Source organism: Drosophila willistoni, chromosome 3R (assembly GCF_018902025.1).
Source record: "Drosophila willistoni isolate 14030-0811.24 chromosome 3R, UCI_dwil_1.1, whole genome shotgun sequence".
Taxonomy (NCBI): Eukaryota; Metazoa; Arthropoda; class Insecta; order Diptera; family Drosophilidae; genus Drosophila; species Drosophila willistoni.
Window position 1 is genome coordinate 14,930,704 of NC_061086.1, and position 21,336 is coordinate 14,952,039.

At 38.9% G+C, this 21,336-nt stretch overlaps 2 protein-coding genes across 2 annotated transcripts in view; both read right to left on the reverse strand.

Moving 5' to 3' along the window:
• Positions 1 to 2,627: 2,627 nt before the first annotated feature.
• LOC111519488 (cytochrome P450 CYP12A2-like) lies at positions 2,628 to 4,800 on the reverse strand. The gene is made up of 5 exons (XM_023180645.2): positions 4,658 to 4,800; positions 4,186 to 4,574; positions 4,015 to 4,131; positions 3,519 to 3,957; positions 2,628 to 3,455 (listed from the first exon to the last, which is right to left on the reverse strand). Exons 1-5 carry the CDS (start codon positions 4,706 to 4,708, stop codon positions 2,850 to 2,852), a joined length of 1,602 nt encoding a protein of 533 aa, XP_023036413.1. The 5' UTR covers positions 4,709 to 4,800; the 3' UTR covers positions 2,628 to 2,849.
• A 689-nt stretch (positions 4,801 to 5,489) lies between these two features.
• LOC6650620 (platelet binding protein GspB) overlaps positions 5,490 to 21,336 on the reverse strand; it is a 36,163-nt gene continuing 20,316 nt past the window's right edge. Inside the window, exons 3-8 of the mRNA XM_023180644.2 lie at positions 10,293 to 13,555; positions 7,665 to 8,369; positions 7,456 to 7,601; positions 7,249 to 7,386; positions 6,411 to 7,180; positions 5,490 to 6,335 (exon numbers count right to left, since the gene is read on the reverse strand). Of these exons, the coding sequence (XP_023036412.1) occupies positions 5,936 to 6,335; positions 6,411 to 7,180; positions 7,249 to 7,386; positions 7,456 to 7,601; positions 7,665 to 8,369; positions 10,293 to 13,485 (5,352 nt within the window). The 5' untranslated portion in view covers positions 13,486 to 13,555 and the 3' untranslated portion in view covers positions 5,490 to 5,935. The remainder of the gene's footprint in view (positions 6,336 to 6,410; positions 7,181 to 7,248; positions 7,387 to 7,455; positions 7,602 to 7,664; positions 8,370 to 10,292; positions 13,556 to 21,336) is intronic.

Consider the following 21,336-nt stretch of genomic DNA (forward strand, 5'->3'; position numbering starts at 1 on the left):
CATCATTTCATCGGATTCTCTTAGGTCTTGGTCTGTCGCCTTTTGCACACATTTTTATTGTATATTCTGGTGGTGTTGCCGCCTTTTATCTACGCCTTTTTGGTCTTAATCCGTCCGCTTAAACTGCTCTGCGCTTTTGAGGGGAGCTTGAGGGGATTGGGGTTTTGGGGCGCATTTCCATGAAGTTGGTTCTTGGCCACTTCCGACCGCATTTTGTGGTTTTGTGTGTTTTTCAGCCCAGAACTATGCAATGCTTTTCCCATTTGCCGTGCACAAAAATTTAAGAACTTTTTTTTTTTTGCACCAGACACACACATACATACATAACGTTCGAGGCCTGCTCCTGATGAAATTCGTCTGTGTGGGTGTGTGTGTGTGTTGGTGTATGTGTGCGTATGTGTGCTTGCATTAAATTAGATTTTATTGCGCTCACACGCACCACACAGACCCACATGTGGCTTAAGATTAAAGCCTGGCTGCCTCTGTGTGTCTCTGTTTTTGTGTTTTTGTGTGTGTTTTTTTGAGTATTTTCTCGTTCGACACTTTTATTGGTTCTCCCACACACACACACACACACACACACACAGACATCCATATCCACATGTAGAAACTGTTGCCGATATTTGTGCGTTATTTCCTTACTCGCACTCTACTGAAGTATCGATTGCGCATCGAAATAAAAAAACATAAAAATTCTGTTTGCAAACAAAATGCGTGTAATAAAAAATGTATAACTAGCCACTCTGTACGAGAATTTCATCATGTTTGCAGGCAGGCATATTCTTTTTATTCTCCTTAATTGGCCAAACAATGTATGCTGGAATATACATACCTATACATTTATTGGCTGGAATACCCTTGATGTGTATATCATGCTAAACTAAATAGTAAAGGATAAATCTTTGAGTTTTTACAAAATTCCTTAAGGTTTTTCAAAATCGTTTCCTGTAAACTCCTTAGGGAACAAAAGACGTTTTTTGAGATTACACACATTTTGGAATTTCATCATTAAATTTCCGATAGATCTGTTTGATTTTATTTTGAAACTAATATAGAAATGTGCGTCTGGGTAAAGTTAACTCTGATTTATTTAATATTATTTATGTTACAGTCCACTTATATTTCGCCCCAACATTTAAATAGGCTGATTTTGGCACTGTCAAGAGCTTTAAAAGTCGACAAACTACAAGGGTATAAAATATTCGGCATGCCGAACACTTAGCTTCCAATATTAAAATCCATGTACTTACATAAATGTTTTGCCGTTTGTGTGGAATTGTTAACATTTTTAAATGTTACTGTATGTATTAAGTTTAATATATGTATACTTATATAAAAAAAAAAAAATGCCAATGAATTTAATGTAGAAGAGTTTTCAATATACCGCTACTTATATTGAGAAGAAGAAAAATTAACTTTTCATATCCATAACTTAGGACTGAATTCAGTTTTAACATAAGAACTAAGAGCTCTTCAAAACAAGTTTCGTATTTTGTTTCTAGTAGATGGACTCGGTGGTCTAATTAAAATCATAAACTTATTACTATATATATATATATAAATGTATATGAAGCATGCCTAGCATAATTTTATTCAATTCCTAAATAGATAAAATCCAAAAAAAAATAAAAATATATTTCAAATAATATAAATAATGCATATATGAAAATTTAAAAAAAAAAACAAAAAAACAAACAAAAATCCTAAAAAAAAATGAACCAATCTGTTAATGTTTCAATATCCATTTGGACCAACCCAAAATGCAAAATACAAAATGAGTAAAACCAAACAAAATCTATAAATATATATTGTATCTGTGTAGTTATCTATGTATGTATATTTCATAATGGAACTTCCATTGTTTTTTTGCTATTTATTTACTCTATACAAATGTTAAATTTGGCACTAAAAAACCAAACGAGAGAAACAATTTAAATACTAATCCATTAACTAACAAAAATAATGAAATAAATGAGTCAAGAGCTGTTTAACTATAACTGTTGTAAAATGTTTACCAAACAAAATGATGTACAATACAATTATATTGAATGTACTAATGTCTAGTATCTATACATATATATATATACATGAATATACATATATATTTACTTGAGTGTGTATTTAACTGAAAAGAAATAGCTTTAAATGTATAAACAAAACCAACAAAGAATACTTATGCGTTTTTCTATATACCAAATTTGGTGGTTCCGGCCTTGTTAGTTTTCGAGAATATAAGTTTTATTTAATTTTCGAGGGCGGAAGTGGGCGTGGCAATATTTTGAACTTGAACGGACAGACGGGCGGACGGACGGACGGACGGACAGACGGACATGGCTAGATCCAGTCGGCTGTTGATCCTGATCAAGAATATGTATACTTTATAGGTTTGGAAATCCTTCCTTCTGCCGGTTACATACATGAGTGTATAATTTATTCACGAGATTTTCAACACCAAATTTCTTAAAAATATAAGTTCTAAAGCTTTTACTGATCGTTGCTGAAGAGCTTTTATGCCCCTTAATTATGAGAAAAGTGAGAATAACAACAGAGCGAGACTCAAAACAGGTTCTAAATGATCGTATAAAGTGAAATTAAAAAAGCTCTTCTTTGCGAAATATATTTATTACAAAACAGGTAAGAGGTTACTTTATAGAGGATGGGGGTTCATAAGACTATGTTTATGTAGACTTTTGAACTATAAAATCAATATCTTATCATTGTTAAATGATAAGGTTTTTTGTTCCGCACAAACATTGGTAATTTTCCTTCTTAAAAATGCAACATTCACCAACCGTTTTATTCACTTATTTTATAATTTTGGCATATATAGCTATCATTAACACTTGAAATCACTTTTCGACATCGGTAAACTTGAATTTCAGCGGAATATTGGGCATATTGATAAGGGCAGCCTTGAACGCATTCTCTGTCGGATAGTTGTATTCGACATGGAAGTTGCGTATGAGTCGGGCAAGGCCCAATTCAAGTTCCATTTCAACAATACGTTTGCCGATGCAGATGCGGGAACCAAAACCAAATGGCAGATAAACAAATGGACTGCTCGCTTTAAGGGAGTGTGGACACTTTCCGGACTCGGATTCCTCCTCTTTCGCGGAACGCAGCCAACGTTCCGGCAGGAATTCGTTGCCTCGAGGATAATGCTGATTGTCGGTGAGAAGCCCATAGGATAGCATCATCATTGCTGAATTTTTAGGTACCCGATAGCCGTCTAAAACAATATTCGATTTAATGTAGCGGGCATTTCCGGCAGCCAGTGGATAGAGGCGAAGTGACTCCTTGATGCAAGCACGTAAATATGGCACATTTTTCATGGAAGCTTCAGTGAACTCCGAGTCCTTATCGGGCAAAATCTTTAGCACCTCCTCACGCAGTTTGGCTTGCTTCTCTGGATTCTTGGACAGGCTCAGAAGTATGCCAGTCATTACTGTGGATGTCTAAAAGAAAATGATTATCTTAAATATTTTTGGGATGGACTTAATTTGCAGAATATTACTCACTGTATCCACACCGGCCATAAGCATATCCATGGCCATAACAGTGGCAACTTTCTTGTCAATCTTGATTAGCTTCTCTAACACACTCTTCTCGTGCTCTGGTTTATTGGTTGGGTTCTGTTCCAAGCGAGTCAGAGCTTCGTTAACATAATCGTTGGTTACCTCTTGCACTTCGTCCAGCACTTTGATTATTTTCTTATATGTGGGCGTGGCAATGTAACGCCAAACAGCTGGCTTAAATTCAATATCAGCTGCGAGATAAAAGAACGCATTGAGGCCTTCAAAAAGCTTTTTTGCATGTGGATCATTGCGATTGTCCTTCATCAATCCCAATTGCTTGTCCAGAGCAACCACACTAACCGATTCCAGAGTCCAACGATTGATTTCTTCTTCAAAGGTATCAGGAACTTCCAATGTGGTGTTATCCCGTATCTCTCGAATACTATTAGGTTGTATCTCTTAGATTAGTTGCTTTGACCTAAGCATAGTTTTATCCTACCGTTGCATAAACTCCTTGTTGACTTGCGACATTTTCTTATAATACAAACGCACAGTTTTTGGCTGCATTAGCACTGGATTAACCAAAGTTCGAAAGTCTGCCCAGTTCTTCCCTTGCCTAAAACAAATGCGGCATAATTTTTTAGCTGCTGTCTCGACAATGACTACTTACGTGGCCAAAAGACCATCGACTCCATGAAAGAAATCCTTTTGAAGTACACTGCGATGATATCTTATTATTTCATTACCCGGCCTCTCAGGCCAGACTCCTTCAACGCGATAGACACGCTCAAAATGATTTGGGTCATGGGAGAGCACGAACTCTGGTCTTCCCAGCATTGCTGGTAATCGCAAGAGTGGTCCCATCTGACGACGCAGATCGAGCAAGACGTCTGGAAACTGCATTTTATTATATTTTCCGCCTGGCAGCATTTGTCTAACTAAATCCAGAGCGCCCACCTTTGGAATTTCATCATATGGTCGGGCATTTTCCCATTCCGAGGAGAAAGTGCTATCACCATCTGTGGTATTAGGTGGGGCAGCTGCACTTGTTTGCAGACGCTAAATATATAAACACACACAAGAAAAACATCAAATTTGTAATTTATCAAAATGTATAATATCTATGTATATATAATGCTCACCAGTTGAAAAGTCTTTAGAATGGATGGTAGCGGTGCGCGTTGTTTTAACATTATGCTGACAACTTTAAGTTAGAACTGAACCCACAGAAAAATTATATTCTCACGCTAACTGTTTGAGTTGCAAGAGCTTTCAGAGAACTCGCGGCCAGCACTGTGGAAGGGGAGGGCTTTTTCTTGGTCGAAATACAACCTAACAAAATACATATAACCCAAAGAATGGTTTGTTTACAAAAATCCATATGACGAGACACAGAGAAACGCTCACTTGAAAAGCTCTTTCACATGATTAGGCTGTTACCTAATTTTAGCTTATTTAATTTCAATACTGAATTGTGAAATGTCAATTAAAAATTTATGCAGCATACTTTGAGGGATCAATTTTTTTTTACACAGTTGCATAATCTTAGGAAAAAGTTTTAAATAAACGATTAAATATCATCAAAATTTGCTTTTTTATGGATATTCTGATTAAAAATATTGCACATTGGTAAAATTTCTGCTTGGCACTGAATCATTAACGTTTTAGACAATTTTAATAATAGTTTAAATAGGCAAAATACAAAAATAACAAAAATGTTTCTAATTTGTCAAGTGAATAATGACATTTCAAAAAAAAAAGGTAGAATGAAGTTTAATTAAGGACAAAATTGTTTGTAGTCCTTAGTAAATTCGATAGAACTATACCAGCAATAATAAGAAAATGGATCCCCGACATACATAGATGGGTCCTTGAGATTGATCTAGAAAAAGGCCTAGAAAAAGACATTGCCACTGCTAATTTTCCACAAAGGCTAAAGAACTCGGTCAAAATTGACCAGACTAAAATGCAGTGTGAGAGTATACAATATTTTATATATTTATATTTGTTCAAACACCAAAGTTTTTGTTCTAATCGAATAAACTTGTCATTGGATTAAGTATATCAAAATATTTTGCATAGATTAATATAATAATGCTTAGTCTTAAACTAAAACAAATAAGTTTATGTATAATTACATGACAATTTTCGTGCAAAACAAATTTGGCACGCTGGGGCAAAGGCAAATACATAAGAATATAAATTGCATATCGTAAATATCATATTATATCAGTATATCAGATTATATCATTTTCGTATCTGTACGTATGTTTTTATGCATATATCATATGTATTTATATATAAAGTAAATTTTTGGGCTATATATAACCCATCTCGCTAAGGACTAAACGTCTATGACAGTTTTCGTAAAATAAATATATTGGAAAATTCCATAAAATTTGTTTTTAAATTAACTAGAGCTACTCAGCATTGGGCTGCTGGTAGCTGCAGACAATTTTCGCTGCATCGTTCATCATTTTGGCAGTGGATCGAACGAGGAACATTAAATGACACTCATCGTAGACGGTCAGTTCGACTCGTGTGCGTACCAGGCCATGGAGTACAGTGGCCCGTTCCAGGTCGAGCCAACGCTGTAAGGCCAATTCACGTTCCTTTGTCGAGCCGGACAACGCGACATCTGAGGGACCCCAAAGGACAAATTCGAGCACAGATTTCGCCTTGGACAGAGACTCGGCACGTTCCTGCGAAAGTATATCGGCCAGAATGGGAGTAATCTTTGTGGGAGGCAGTAAATCGCATAGCGCAGAGTGGGCACACTTGCACAGCGTTCCCATGGGTTCATCGTCGTCGTTGTTATTGCTATACAAAAAGAATTGGGCTAATTAGGACTTCTTTTTTTCAAATAAATAAATGACGTCTTTGGACTTTACATACCCCTGGAGCACACAGAGACGTGCTTGGGCGTCCTTGTTATCTATATCCTTGGACAGCACCACATTGGACAGACTCAGGGGAATCTCCTCAATGGCTTTGGCTTGCAGATTTTTCATGCCATTCACCAATTGCAGCATTATAAAGGCCACTTCCCTTGTCATCACATCATCAAATGCGGGCATGACATTCGAGGGGGATGTGGAATCCTCCGCAATGGGAGACGGATTTGGATTGGCCGACTCCTCGTTCAGAGTGCTCAGATTCTGAACAGAAACGACGTTACGAAGTCCATTGGCACCGCCAACTGCATCCTTAAGGCCACTCAAATTCGGAATGGAGCCGCGGAAATTGAAATTACTCTTGTCCAACACCTGCGACTTGCCCTTGAGTATGGCTCCAATCGATTGCAACGTTTCCAGCTGCAATCTAGGCAACACCGAAATGGTGGCCTGCAGCAAAGTGACCTCTGTTGAAGGCATCAAGGGTAGCTGATAGCTGGGCACCAAGTCACAGAACTCGGTAATGGGATTAAGTACATCGCAAATGCCGCCACTCAGTTGGCTTAATTCTCCTCCCACTCCACCCAGTTGATTGCAATCGGCCGATAGGGCCAATGTCACTGGCGATGATGTCCACAAAGCTGCATGGAAGGCTTTCTTGCCCACAACAAAAGCTTGGCCACCCTCCAGAATTGTGAAGTCTTCGTAGCGCAAGTTTATGGCATTGGCCAAAGGTCGTAGGGCTGATGGAACTACAGGAGTTTGCTGAAGCTAAAGTGAAAATGAAACAAGTTATCACCAACCAAATCAAATGGATAAGCGAGAAAGACAAGACTTACCTGATCGAGTACCTGGGCAAGAGCCTCATGATTAGCCACTACAACGGCGGTGTAGTTATCCTCAATGGTTTTGTGCACGACACTGCGTCCTTTGCGCATGCGCAAACGATTCGTGGCCTTGCTACGGTTCTTGTTGGCCTGCAATAAGTGTTAAGAAGCAAGTGGTAAAAAGAAGGTAATGCAAGTATTTTAATTTAACCATCATACCATAGGCATGCCCCAGACACTGTCATTTATATCCGTTGCCACATCTCCGCCTGCTTCGCTGCCATAGTAACTGTACGGTGCATAAATGTCAAATTCACCCACCTCGCTGCCCGCATATGAGGCCGAAATGACTCGTGGAATGTTGGCTAGAAGAATGAAGAAGCGAAATGTTTAAATCAGATTTGGATGACTTCTTTCAATTGACTTACCCAAGCTGTTGTGAAGACCATAACTACGCACGGGTCCGTATTCGCTGCGCGTATAACTGGCTATTGATGCCGTGTCCGAGTATATGTTATTACGTCTGGTGGCCTGGGTAAGTCGCTGTCCAGCCACAGCAGCCAGATCGATATTGGTGCGTGCGGGTGGCGGCGGCGGAACTGAATTTGAATTCGATGATGATGATGTTGTCGTTGTTGTTGGTGGTGGTCCAGCGGCAGCTGTGGTCGATGGGCCATTGCCCATTTTGACAAATTCATACATATTCTCATAGTCGCGTTTATCCTTCAAATAGCTATCAATGGTACTATTGATCTTTCTAACTGAATCTTTGAGACTGCTCCGTGACTGGGCACTGTCCGTGCTATCGATGTTGTTGGATGCGCCAGAACGCTGTTCGAATATTTCCAATTTACTGGAAATGGTCATTTTTGCTTCGTTCTTCTTCTGGGGCTGACGTTCAAAAGTGCTAGTGCGGCTATTTGTATTGGATGCCAAGGGATTCGTTTTGCATCCAGCCACTTCGGGGTTAATAGGTGCCTTTGCGGACGTTACATTATCACCGTTTGACGAGCAAATGGAGATAGTATCGGTTAAAATGCCCCGCTTACGCACCGATTCCAATTGTGCCTCACGTTCCCGCATGCTGGCCGTGCGCTCTGGCTTGCGGGGTGCAATGGATGAGCGTATTTCGCCTAGAAAAGGGAAACATTGTGATAAATTAACGATGGTCCTCATGCCATCTTAGTCTAATCTATTCTCTGTCTCTATCTCAACACCTGAAAACACTAATTGTGATTTTGACCCAAATTCGTGCACAAATTACAATTCGCTGATTCGTGTTCATTGTCAAATGGCGTTTGGAGCAGCTGCTATCGTCCAAGATGATGTCTAACAAATGACTCTCAGTCTTCCCCTTTTAGCCCCTGCTATGGCACACACATCTGAGCAGCAGGTGTAACAAGTTCTTCTTGCCACATTCACCAACATTCACATTGGCCACAAAGTGTCAGCAAAAGAAATGGGTCTCTTGGTTCCAGTTCCAGCTATGTATATGTAGTTGTGGTTGTTGTTTCGCCGGTTCTAATGGCTGTGGCTAACGCTAACCATCCGCACATGTGGTGGTTACCTCATTGGCCTGGCTGCGGTTCTGCTTTCATTTCGATTTTGTGTGTTCGTCTTGTTTTAGTTTTTTTTTCTTCTTATTTTTTCGTTTCATTGTGTGCTCGTTCATCTGTTAAACTATTTTGCTCTCTAGCTTTGGCCACTTAACCTACTTTAATCCAGCTACCTGGTTACCTTCGGGCTCATCAAGCCAAGATGTGCCGGATATGGTAGCTCGGCACAATCTCGCCCCTTTCCCTCCCTTCCCCGCTCATGCTCTTGGTTCTTTTCTCTTTACTAGGTGCCCGTTATATTATTGATTAAAATGCGTAACTTGTTCTCTCTGTTTGGTTCTACTTTCGACTCGGTTTCTACGGCACTCATCCATCCATCCATCCATTTATGGTAATTATTTTTGTTTTTTTCTTTTACTTTTTTTGGTGCAACCAGTTTGCAAAGTGGGCGAAGAAGACCTTCACACTAGAGCTGCCATTTCAGTTTATTGTTTAGGTATATAACCTACGATTATTTGAGAACAGAAAAACTTGTAAGATATATTTTTAATTTAACTTTAACTGCTTTCAGCTTTAAAACAAACACATAATGAAATATATATAGTGATTTTTAATGGACGAAACTTATTTCTTGTTAAAAGAAAGTAAATTGCCTCCAAAATATTTGTTTTTCAACTTCTTTTAGCAGCTAAAAATGGTTTGTTGGCAATTGATGCAATCGGGTAGATTAATATTCTGAATTTTGAAGAAGAATAATTATGCATTGAGGCATAAATAGGCCAAGTATTTGTCTAATCTATGTTTTTATACTTCATTTGTTAAAAACGTATGAGTATATTTCACTTTTACTAGTGACTAAAACATAAAGTTATATTTTATTTATATAGCATTATCCCTCATCTCTATTTCAAAACATTAAAATAAGTTTATCTTCTTTTAAAGCAACTTCTTTTTTTTCTGGCGATATTTAAGTACATTTTGTTTCCACGTTAAGTGTTTGAATTACTTTCAGTCTTTTTGAAACAGTTTTTCGATAGCTGCCATAGTTTATATTGCTATAATGATAGCTGAATTAGTTTGTCGGTCACACCCTGCGTATACTTTATTAATTGATGATTTTTCAACTTAAGGCACGCCACTATAGAAAATATAGTACGAGACCTAGTAGACCAGAGATTAGTCTATGTTAGCAGATGTTAAATTAAAACCCATCTACTATATGCAATAATTGGCACATCCCCCTATTAGTATAGTAGATAATTGTATAGTATTTTTGACTAATTTTCCAATAAGTGTTGAAATTAGAGTAAACGCACAGTCGGTGTCGTTCGCCAAAGAAACATCAAGTTTGTTTTGCCTTACATTACTGGTGCGTGAGTTGTCATTTTGAAGGTCGCTCGATTTGGTTTCGTTTTGGTAGTGAACGTGATGTGTAAGTGGATCAATTGTTAACCCAATTGGACAAATTTCACTACAAAGAATTCTTGAGAATCAACTCACCTAGATTGGCATAGACATTATCGGCCTTCAGCTTGATGGAACCGCCAACGCCGCCAGCACTTCCACTGCTGGGCAGAGTGGTCGACTCCACGCTGCTGCCACTGAGCGTGGCAGTGAGTTCGGTCTTCTGCTTGCGTCTCAGTTCGGCACTTTTTGGTGGCGGCGGACGTGACGGCTTGTTGGCCTCATGGGCATTGCGTTGCCCTTCGGCGGAGGCGCGTAGTGGTGGAGCCGGTGGTTTCGATGTCACCACTGCAATTGTCTGGGCCGTAACCGTATCGTTTGTCTTGGTTATGTCTTTGACCACCTCCACACACGAGGGATTAATGTCAATGGGATGAATGATTACAAGGCGTGGCTTGCCGGACACACTGCCACCCTCGTCACCTGTGCAGATCTCGCTGTAGACACTGCCATCCTTCTTGTGGTGAATGTGCTCACTACTGCCATTGGACTTGCTGCCGCTGCTCCCTCCGCTGTTGCTGCCCATGCGCAGAAACTTTTTGATCGAGAATTTCGATTTTTGCTTTTGTGGTGGCGATGATGATGATGCTAGCGACTTTTTGCTGTCCACCAGTGATGATGATGATGATGATGCTGCCGCCGCCGCTGCTAGACACTCTTCGGACATGGACAAATGGCGCTGATTTCGTGGCGTGGGCTCTGGCGTCAGAGGCTGTTTAAGATTCAGCACTGAACTGGCCGATTGCAGTTGCAGCTGCTTTGCCGCATTGGCCCGTTGCATCACGAAGGTGTTAAGACTGCGAAACTTGGGATTAATGACGGCTCGCTCACGTTTGTCCTTCTCCCGTATGACAGGGGCTCCACCGGTAACGGTTCCTGGCAGCGGGGGTTTTCGTGTATACAAATTAGTGGGAGTTGTGGCTACAGCATTCGCGGCTGATGTGGCTGTTGCTGGGGCCGGGACTGAAGCAGTATCTGCTGATGTTGCTTCTATCTCACTCACACTACCTGTCTGGGCTTTATCCGCGGTTGCCTCCACCAGAGATGCCTTCTCGAACTCAACTACCAGACTGTAGTCTCGTTCCGGCGTGGGTGGAGCGCTTAGTTTGGACTCTGGTGGCGGATTTGGCGCTTTGCCCTTCTTTAGCTTGGCATCGTCGAGAGACGACGCCAGCAGATTCTCGCTCGATTTGGAAATAGCCGATTGGAGCTGAGTGATAAATTGCTGCTCGGCCAAGCCGGGCTGACGCTTGCTCATAAATGTCTTCAGAGGAGACGAACAAATGCCGCCGACACCGTTGCTGCTAACAATTGGCTGTGGTTTGACTGGAAGCTCTGGCTTCTTCAGGCCATGTAGGAATGAGGGGCGCGCATCCATTTTCATCGGCGGTGGCGGGGACTTGGGCAATGCGGGCAACTGTTGTGGACTGGAATCCAAATCGATCTTTTGCTTCTGTTCCAGGCTATTGTCCGGATCGGCACTGCCATCGGGTTCCCCATGCAACTCACGACTTTTGACGGCCGGTTTTCCTGTCCCACCAGTCGCCGAATGATCGGGTCCGATCTGTATGTCCTCGTAGTCGGAATTGTTAGTGCTGGCGCTTAACTTCTTCTCCTTTTCCTCCTTCAGTTGACGCTGTTCGTTGGCAGCCTTGACGGCTCCCGCATTCTTGTAATCACTGCCAATGCTGATGCCTATGCCCGAGTCCGATTCGCTACGTATCATATTGTAGGTATTCTCCTCATCGGAACTGCCATCGAAACTGCTGCCCGTGGAGTCGAGGGCATCATCCGAACTGCATTTGGTCACAATGAGACCATCTGATGTGATCTTGCTGGTCATGAAGTTGCCCTCGTGCAGATTGTAACTGGCGGCGCGTGTCTTTGAACTGAGCAACATGTCTGTGATGTATTGAGAGCTCGAATAGTGCGATGTGCTGCTTGTCTCAGTGGACAACTGGGCAGTGGCCACTCCCACCTGTTCACTGTACTTGCCATCGGGTAGATTCTCATAGCTTAGCTGTGTCTCCACGACATCGTAATAGGCGGATACACCATTCTCTGTATCCGAACAGTTGCTGTCCGTATCGGAATATTTGTGGCACACATTCACCCTGGGCTTGGCATGATCCTTGGTTATGGGCGCATTTCGCGCGATTGGCTTCTTAAGGTCGAGAAATGGCTTTGGCGAGTCGCTTAATGCACTCAATTCGAATTTGATTTTGTTGCTGCCGCTGCCGCTGCTGCTGCTGGAACTCCCTGCTGCAATTGTTGTTGTGACTGTGGAAGATGCTTGTGCTTTTGTTGTTTCGTTTTGCTTCTGTTTCTGCTCCAAAGTTTCAGAGATTTCATCCAGCAGAGATTTCTCCATGGCCCGCTCTATGGGTGGACTGTCCTTGCCATCTCTTGAAGATGTTGCCGTCGTGCTCTTGGCCATTGTCAGTGTGGGCGTGAGTGTTGTTGTCACCACCTTTTTCGTGGTTATGGTTGCAGGCTTGGCTTTAACTGTCGTGGCTGCTGCTGCTGCTGTTGTTGTTGATGTTGTAGTTGCAGTTGCTGTTGGGGCAGCATTCTTTGCCGAAGAAGCTGCCTTGTTCTTGGCATTTGGCTGACCAAATGGCATTACATTGATGGTAAGCGTTTGCTTCTTGCCCTCTTTGTCCACTTGGGGAGCACCCAGTTTTAATGCGGCAAACGATTTCTTAATATTCTCCTCGATATCGCCCAGCAAGTTGCCATTATTCATATTGAAATCTGTGTTGGCTCGCGTAATGCGTTTCAGTTCGACAGTTTCCTCATCGTCTGTTTCCGTTACAGCCATATCGTCGTGCTCATTGCCCAGATTCATAAAGTCATGATCATCATCGTCATCGTCATCATCCGTCCATTCGCCGCCATAGCCAATGATCTCATGCAGTTGCTTGGGAAAGCAAACTTTGCCCGATTTGGAGTTGGCGCTGGACTTTGAGGAACTACTGCTGGTATTGCTGCTGGAACTGCTGCTGGTTAGACGTACTCCGAATGCCTTTTTTATAATGCTCTTGGCCGGAGTTTTGTGCTTATTGGGATAATCAGTCTTTCCGGGGCCATCTGACTTTTGTGTTGTGCCCATCTTGGCGGCGGCTGCTGCAGCTGCTGCTTTGTGCTCATCCTTAGACTTGAAGCAATTCGAGCACAAATCCTTTTTCCAGGCGTTTTGCGTGAAATGCGAACAGATCGAGGATGACATGGTCTCTGGTCTGTGATTCGCTGTTGTTGCTATGCTCGATGTCCAATTAATAGCAACAATAGGCCATATTCTGCAAGGGCAAATAAAAAACAAAAACGAAAATAATAAAAGAAGAGTTATGTTTCGTGAGTTATTGTTATTAGCTCATAAACTTAAACGCTGACTAAACTAAACTTTCTTTACACTCATTGCGCAAGTCCCCGGCACAATTAACTTTCACTCTTATTTGCAATATATACGAATACAACGTATAAAATACAGCAACCATCTTGCAGCATGACTCAAAAAGTTATTGAATCGTGGCCATCGACAATCTTTTGCCAGACAGAGTGTATATATATATATACGTACATACTTACATAGTAATCAATCTTGATAATGAACATATTCCCTCTCAATAGAAACTTTTGTTGTTGTAATTGCAAGAAGATTGAAGAGTCATTTGGCTCAATGGCTGTGAATGCTGTTAGATAATGCAAAAGGTTTTCCAAAAAATGACATACACACACACACAAACTCAATGACAAAAATCTAGGAAATGAATTAATATGTAAGAGTCTCGGCTAGCTCATTGAGTCATCATTTAGCCCAAAAACAAAAAACATAAAATCCATAATTGTTAACCATATTTGGCAATGCGATAAACGGGTTTCGGCATTCAAAACGAAAAAAGTGTCAATTTAAATGATTTCCTTAAATAGCAGTCAAAGACTGAGGAAATTTGTTCTTAATTGCTTAAAGTAAATTTTTGTTACTTTTGCATTGAAAATCAACTAAATATTCTAAATCAAAGATGTTAAATATTTAAGTTTAATCTGGGGCGAATCCTCAAACTAAGCCCATGCAACATTTATGTGGTTAGGCAATTATCTCTTGAGATGCATTGCAATTGGGAAAGTGTTGCTGCTGTTGTTGACAGCGGCAACACCCACAAGCAACCAGCATCTAGCAATCAACAACAGCAAGTGCCACAGTTACAGACTTCTTTTCGCTTTACATTTATCAACGTCAAACATTAACGAAAGTTGACCCATTGTTGAGTTGTGGCAACAATGTTTTGACTGTTGCTGTTGCCGTTGCCATTGCTGCTGCTGTGAGGTCTTCACTGTTCGGTTTTGGGTCAGCATTTTGACTAAGCGTTAATATGCATAAATCTTTTTGGTTTTGTTGCAATGCGGCCACAAAAACAATTCGCATGAACATGGCATCGAGAGATGAGAAGGAAGCAGACGGTTTGGGGCAAATTGCATAAGCAAATGTTGCCTTGTTGTTAGTATGTATATTGCTGCCGTGTTTTGTGGCTGGATTTTGCATATCGCGTTTGTTACACATAAATTTCTGTGCTCTCTGTAGCTTTGTTCAATTTTTGCTTTCTTGCCTTTGTTTCTTCTCTTTTGTTAATTGTTTGCATTTGTGTTGTTGTTGTTTTTACTCTTTCACTCATTTGCATTTAGTTGCGGCATCGATTGGTGATTTATTTATGTCTTTTTTGTTGTTGTTGTGGTTGTTTCTTGTGTCTCTTATTTTATGTGGTTTTTGTGCCAATTCTCATTTAAGCAGCTGCAAGTGGATACCAAATGTCTGATCAAATTGATCGAAAAAGTGAACACACATTGGTTAACTGTCAAATGAAAATTTACCACAAATTGTCCAAGTATTTTGACCATAAAAAGTGTTGCCCACGCCAACTAGTAAGCCAGAGGGTATAGAAAAAAGAAAGAAAGAAAGAAGAGCGTATACTTACATACATAGCAACTGACAGGAAAGGAATGTTGCAGTAACAACAACAACAACAACAAGATGCTGCACAGCATCTTTGAGCTATTTTTCAAGTTTGGCATTCGGACTCGTTATAAGGAATGCTGTCTCTACCACCGGTGAGATTGGCCATTCCCAATGAAAAAGAGATATCACGCAGCACGTAAAAGTGTTACACACAGAGACAAATAAATCTACATACAATTTCATGCGCTAAACTCCTGGCCATAAAGCCTAATTTATGCTGGCCTGGCCAGGATGATAGACACGATAGACAGACAGACAGACATACAGACAGCTCGTTAGTTGTGTAGCAGCTCAAGATTAGAGAGTTTCAATGGAAAATTGTGCAGATTTGTAGGCGTAGTTAGTTAGTCACACATTGAAGACAAGCATCAACATGTGTTTCAATTTGTTAAAGTCTACCACAATTATAGTGCATTTAATCAAAGACTATTTTGTTTCAAGCAAATAAACACTTTGAAAAGTCTTCAATAATAATTATGTAAATACATGTGTACAAAATTCTGATAGTTTAATCCAAATTACAATTAGTCAGAATTAACATTTGCCGAGATTTAATATTTCAACATCAAAGTGAGGTAATATCTCACTTTGGTGGCTAATGAAATTTTATGTTTATGGTTTTTGGATAGAAAGTAAAGTTAATTATATCGTATAAACTATAAACTCTTTTCAGTTTATATCCAGTCGTTCCATAATTGGTTAGCTTTGCGATTTTGCACGATTTTATATAAGAGAAAATAATGAAATTTGTCCCTAACACTAGAATTTTGTAATCCCAACCCGACATCACCCTCAAAACTTACACCTTCCACTAATCTATGAACATATTACAATGCCATTAGAAAAAAGAAAAATTGTTTTACCAATCAAAGTATCAATTAGCAATTTTGAATCATTTTTAATTTAAGTATCAATTAGCAATTAAATTAAAAATGATTCAAATTGTGTATTTAAATTTTCAAAATAGGCTTCTAGATTTTGAATATACAATAAAATTAATTATTTTCAAGCATATTTGAAGGATTTAAATAATTATCTAAATATAGTTACCCATTATACATTATATCCTAGTTTGCCAATGCCTTCAATTATCTGTTACCTTAGGTTTTGAACCAAACTAAAACAACTTTTGAAATTTTTGTCGCACTGAAGAATTAATAGCAAGTCTCATCTAAGTTTTAACAGAAAATCTCTATTTAGAATTGTATGAATTTCAAAAATATGTTTTATCAAAATATTTCAGCTTTTTCTTTGATTTAAAGCTGTTAAGTATTGATTATTTCGAGTCGAAGGTCCTTGCAGCTAGTGCTCATTTATAAATCATTAGGTTTAGTAATTATTACTAGATTTAATTTGTTAAATAAACAAATAAGTATTGATTAAACAATATTCTACTAGTTGTCTACGAATTTTGAGTGATTTTTCGATGAGAACTTCTTCGAGATGTAGCTTAGAAAAGTATTTTGTCGAAATAATGAATAAATCGAAGTGCTGCCTTTAATAAGTCCTGGAAATAGACATTGAACTCAATTGAAAATCCTTTCATGTATTCTCTAGAATTATAAAAACTTGTTGGGTTTTACCCATGACAATGTTGCAGAATTTTAGTGGGCGTTAAAAATTAATTGATGTGAATTCGGATGATTGGGCTTTTGTCTCCTGTCTGCCGATAAACTCTCAATTTGTGACAGGAAAACTCGTTCCCCAGTTCCAAATACATATATATGTACATACTTACATATATATTTTGCATTCCGTATTTGCTTTAATCTTTAAACTGGCTGGCATACAAAATTTGTGCCGATTGCAGGCAACGAAACAGTTAGCTTGACCGCCTGTCTACCCAATTGAGGTCGCCAACAGGTTTTTGGGAAGCCAAAAGGCACAAAAATAAACGAAAAAGCTAACACACACACACAGAGACACACAAACACATAAAAAAAAGAGCAGCTGAAAGTTCTGTCTTCTCTTCTGGCCTGGCTGCAGGCGAGGAGGCATCAGTTTTGTTAGTTTTTTCTGGCCTATTATTTGATCGCTTGAGGGGGAAAATAATCTTTGAATTTTTAACGCATTTAACTATAACTTTTTCTCTTTGGAGAGTGTTTGGAATTTGTTGGAAACAAATGTGGCGTGAAGTTGCATTCTATGGCCAAGTGATGTATGCTAATGTGTTGTCGTTCCATTAGCACTCTTTCAACTGGGTTAACACTCACTAAAGGTAACCGCAAGAGCACAGTTTCAGTTTCACAGTTTCTAAATGAAATTTCCAGAACAGATTTAAATTTTACTGAAATTTAATCACCAACAGGAAAGCAAAAATAACAATAATATTAAAGCGCAACGGAAACAAGCAACAACAAAAATCGAAACAGACTTTAATTTAAATTTCAATTCTCTGAGAACATGAAAGGAAGAGACAACGCTGCAGAGGAAGAGAGACCGTGGAGGTGGATGGAGAAGATGTGCGAGAAGTTTGTCCCACATTTAAATTTACACGTGAGATTTATGCGTGGCGGCAACGCCACATCATTTTGACCCCTCATCAGATGTTTATTTATATGTTTAACGTTATGTAAAATGGCATATATGTATGTATATATACTTTAGTATACAACACCTGAGTTATGCATGCCTTTAAGATTATGCAAAACAGAAGTTTGCTTAGCCATAAAGCACTTTAAATTATTTATACGCACAATTTCTCAGTTGAGTTATGCATAGAAAATTCTTTAGTTCAAATTATGTGCAAAACAAATATGTGTACATTTGTATATATATATTTACCGCCTCTTACTGGAGGCGTGTTTCGGCCAATATTTGTTTGGCAAAAAGAATTTTGCCTGCCTTTGGGTTGGGCTATCTCTACGGCGGAAGTTGTGGGCGCCGTTTTGAAATGTCAACGTCTTTTCTGCCGGCTTACCATTTAAGGCATGATGCCAATTAGTGGGCAAGCAAGCAAGCAAGCAAGCACACAGGGCCATTAAAGGTGTCATGGAAATTAAGCTGGCTTTAAGGAGGAATGTCGAGCATGGCTTACGGAGGTCAAAAGGTCAAGGATAGTGCAAAATTTCATTGTTAAAACCAACACAAAATGGATTATAAGATGGGGGGGAACTAAATCGATTTTAGTGAACAATTTCATTTCTGGGGACTATTTATTGTAGTCCTCATTTTGTTAGAAAGTTATTAAATTTTACTATATTTATGTATGTCTGTTTGGCCATAAACTTGGCTAATTAAGCTAATATGGCAAACAAATTTTGCAGTTGTACCATTTGGTTTCCTAGTTCACACGACCAAGAACAAGTTTTTGCCTAAATTTTCGACAACTTTAAGTTGTCATTAGCCAAAAAAATTGCCATTGTTGTTGTTGTTTTGTTATTGCTTTTCGTATGCTTGTTTCTATTATTGCTCTTGAGAATTCGCCGGATGTTGGTGCAGGCAACAGGTAACTTGGCAACAAACTTGTGCGACAGCAATAATAATGACAACAACAACATCAACAGGAATAGAAACAACAGCAGCAACAACAACAACTTTAGCAATAACAACAATCTCCGCCGGAGACAACAAACAAACAGCAATTAATTTGAAGCCAAGAAGTGGAAAGAGATGAAGAGTATGACTACGGCTACTAATACCATGATACTTAACTAGATACTTACTAGTATACATAAGTGATTGTTTATTTTCGAAAAAGTCACGATTAATGTAAGTAACTCAAACCCAACTCATATTGACTCCCTATAGGCCACCCCGGGGACTGGTCTAGTCAATGTCCATCACTTAATTCGTTTGATTATTTGACATATGCTGGCGAAAAGGTTTTATGTTTTTGGTTGGTGCGTCAATTACCTTGAATTTGACATGGCTATCAAGCAGAGTTTACCTTTCGGGCTTCCGCTCAAGAGTGAGCAGCGAACTTAAATCTCAAGTCGCCTGTCAATATATATCGCTTGTCATTGCTTCTTACTGACTGACTGACTGACTGTCAAATTGACGAACTACAACAGCAATAACATAAAGTCAAGTTAATTGAAGCTGCTCCTTCACATACACACACACATTAAACAACAACAACTGCAAGAACAACAACAAATATGTATCTGTTCAAGTTGATTACCCAACATGAAACATAAAATACTTAGGGCTTGGCTTGGAAATTGTAAATATATGAACGCGAGCGAGGGTCAGTAGAAAATGTTTGTAAAACAAATAAACAAGGATTAAAATTAATCCAAATTAAAGAGTATTAATTTCTTTAAGGAACTGAATGAATGCGACTGAGTAATGGATTGAGTAACTACAAGCAATAAAGTGAGTAGTCGAAATCATTAATTCTTTTACACTCAACTGAGTTGAATGAATAGATAACCAAATGATAATTATATGTAGGATTACTTGGTCTCTTTAAATCTCCATATAATGGTGTCATACAATAAAACTACCCATTAAAATGATTAATCTTTAATGACGCAAAACAAACACACATTATTTTGACAAAAGCGGAATCATCCAAATTCTATGTACATCCGCCTATAAGGCAATCTATTCTTCCGATAAGCTCGTAAGAAACCATCAGTCAATATTCCAAGCCAAAGGATAACTGAAACACTAAACTATAATCAATACTACTAAGAATATAAGACCACTTTGAGTTTTTTAATGGTTTAGTCATACCTTTCTTCTAAAACTTCATTCGAATGAGAACTTATTAAAACAGCAAGGAAAATATTTTGTATTCGAATAAGAGTGTTCATTGTAAAGAATCAAAAATGTTGATTGTATTTGTATAAATCCTTAAGTACATATAATAAGGATAATAAGGTGATAAGGTTTGCTTAAAATTTTCCATTATTGCATATATCTATTATAAAATAAACATTCTGTAAATAATTCCAGTTTCTCTTTTAATCAGGAGAACTTAAGTAACCTTCTTTGAACTAAAATTGGAAATTGAAAATATGAATTCGATTTAGATAAAGTTTAACCATTGAATAAACTGAGTTGCTTGGTTAGGCAACTCTTGAAAAATCCCTCGTATTCATATGCAATTTATTTTTAGGAGCTGTCAGTTTATTACAGGAAAATGTTTTATGTTTATTTTCACAAGAAAACTGTAGTGTATATAGGCATACAAAAGAAGTCTGGGATGCCAGAGTCGGAGCCAGAGCCAGAGTTAGGGCTGGGGCCCTGTTTGGTTTAATCAAGCGAAAAGACGGGCCTCTTGTATGCATAAATGGCTGAACACCCTCAACACCAGCTTGATTCTACCTTCTGCCTCCCGCACTTTGCCTTCTCACACTCTTTCTCTCTCTCTCTCTCTCTTTCTCTCTCTCTGTCTTATATCACTCTTGTGTTTTTCTTTTCTTCAGTTATATAGCTAAATCAAAATGTTTCAAGGTTATGTTCCCATGTCGGCGTCGTCTTGGTGTTCGTTTTCAATATTTTTTTTTCTTTCCTTTCTTTTACTTCTGTTTTGCTCTTGCGTGACGCAGATAAAGTTGACGAGATGGAGACGCCAAAGTTGGGGCACAGCTGCTGCTGCTTGCTACATGAGGAACTTAGTTGCCACAGCAACAATGGTCTACAAATTAATAAATGAAAACGCATTCATTCATGCCACAACAACAGTCCAGCTAGGGTACCAGGATGCATTCATTGTCTGTCCCCCAAGTCCTCAAAGAACTGGTTACTTTACTTTTTTTTTTGTTTGCTTCAAAGTGCACGCACATGTGTTGATGCAACATGTTGCTTGATTAAGAGTAACAAAAAATAAGAAAAGAAGCTTAGTGAGTCGTTTACTTCCCACAGGCATATTGCGGCTTGGTTTTATGATTGAGCGACCCTCTTTGCTTTTACAGAACTTTTCTTTTTGTCTTATAATGTTGTTTAATTTTTTAATTATGCGCTGTAAAAACACTTTACGATACATAATTCTCTACGCCATCAAAGAATGAATAAAACAAGTTGAGAATTATTTTGGTGACATAAAAACCACAAAAATGAAAGAGAAACAACCGGCAACAGCTGGAGCCCTAAAACCAAAAAAAAAAAAAAGAAAAA